Raw genomic sequence first — 1,627 nt, 5'->3', positions numbered from 1 at the left:
TTCATCGGCACAGATTCAAGTGGGGTATTTGTATTTTCCGTTCTGAAGCATGAAAGATGGTGTTTTAAAAAACATTTTAGGCCTAGATCTAGGAAGAAAGGCAAAATCTTGCAACTGGAGCAACGCGATAAATGGGAGATCAAGTCCTTTATATTTTCAGGAAGGATATTCTGTCTTGGAAATTTCGATACGAATTGATTGTTTGATTCCAGCTTTGAAACGTTGGTTTGGATAGCCAAATGTTTTAGCGGACACGCGTTAATAGTAACAGTGGTCCAGTGGTTTGGTTCGTCGTAGAGTCTCGGGAACTGTTTGAAGAATATTTATGTTATTAGTCTTAGGAACAGCTCAGACTTGCTGTACTGGGGCCATTGCTTTGTGACGTAAAAGTCATGACATGAAAATTTGTTTGTGGCAGGGATGGAGCGGCTGCATTGCACTTGCAAAATAAACTTATTTATTTGCGAAGAGTGAGTAGGTATTTTCACGATCGCAAGAAAAGGTGTCTCTACAGGATTCTTTGAACTGAAATTGATCTAGCGCCTGACTAACTGTTTACAGGGGATTTTGAAGAAGCTCAGAGTCTGCAGATTTGAACCTACTCTCCCGGGAGCTTTCAGAAGACTGATAGGGAAAGCCGATAAGTGGTTGACGCAGGAGGATATTCTGTCTTGGAAATTTCGATACGAATTGATTGTTTGATTCTGGAGAAGTGAGCTAGTTTCTCGTGTCAAGTTTTGAAACCGTGTATTGTTCTTTTGTTGAACGCCGCCCAGGAAAAGTGTGTTCTCGAAAAAAAAAAACCCCACACTTTGCGGTCTAATGGATGGATTTGGAAGACATTCTCTTTTGGAAATCTCTATACGCCTGTCGGGGTGAATTGACTGATTGGTTTTGGAGAATCTAGAGTCTTGTGTCAAGTTAGACATATCTTGTTGTTCTTTGGTAAAACGCTTATAACAAGGAAACGAGTGTCCCGGAAGAAAGACTTTGTCTCGGAGTCGCATCTCCCTCCCCGAAGCCTGCCAGGATGCCTGTCCGAGAGCGTGGGAGGTCACGAGCGGTCAGTCGTACCGGGGGGTCACGCTCACCGTCACGCGCGCGATCTCGGTCCCGCTCCACGCCGGGGTCAGGGTCAGGGTCACAGTCCGTGTTGCGAGCGCAGACGGCGGCGGCGACGGACCTGGCGCGGAGGATTTACAGGAAGACCATCAAGACTGTGTTCAACGGGTACCGCTATTTCTCCTACAGGAACGCCAAAAAGCAGGTGATGCACATGCGTGTCCGATCCCGGGATTGTTGCTTATACCGGGTGCCCATTGCGGATGGGATCAGGTCGGGTCGGGTCGGGTCGACTCGTCATCTGAAAACAAACGGGTTTGTTTTTGAGGCGACGAGTCGGGCGATCGGTTTGTGCCACGATAGCCGTTTTGCGCTCTCAGTGTGGCAAGCAACCCGACACGACCCGATCGTGCTAATGGGCACCCGGTATAACAGTTGTTGCTCGAATGTGTGTGCCAGCCCCTCCGTTCTCTTCAGACTTCTGTTGATTTTGAGCTACCGGTACATCATCTATAGCTGAACCTGCTCAAACGACCACCTGTTCAGACAACTACTCTTCCACACA

At 47.6% G+C, this 1,627-nt stretch overlaps 1 protein-coding gene across 2 annotated transcripts in view; it reads left to right on the top strand.

Moving 5' to 3' along the window:
* Positions 1–1,627, top strand: part of LOC101859819 (solute carrier family 41 member 1) — a 40,271-nt gene that overhangs the window by 20,420 nt on the left and 18,224 nt on the right. The window contains exon 1 of one of the 2 annotated variants that reach the window (XM_005109472.3): positions 24–1,267. The exons of the other annotated variant lie outside the window; for it this stretch is intronic. Coding sequence (XP_005109529.1) covers positions 1,031–1,267 — 237 coding nt within the window. The 5' untranslated portion in view covers positions 24–1,030. Of the gene's footprint in view, positions 1–23; positions 1,268–1,627 lie in introns of those variants that run through there. 2 annotated transcript variants of the gene reach the window in all.

Source organism: Aplysia californica, unplaced genomic scaffold (genome assembly GCF_000002075.1).
Source record: "Aplysia californica isolate F4 #8 unplaced genomic scaffold, AplCal3.0 scaffold00782, whole genome shotgun sequence".
NCBI lineage: Eukaryota > Metazoa > Mollusca > Gastropoda > Aplysiida > Aplysiidae > Aplysia > Aplysia californica.
The sequence above is the reverse complement of the archived record's forward strand: the minus strand, read 5'-3'. Positions and strand labels throughout refer to the sequence as shown.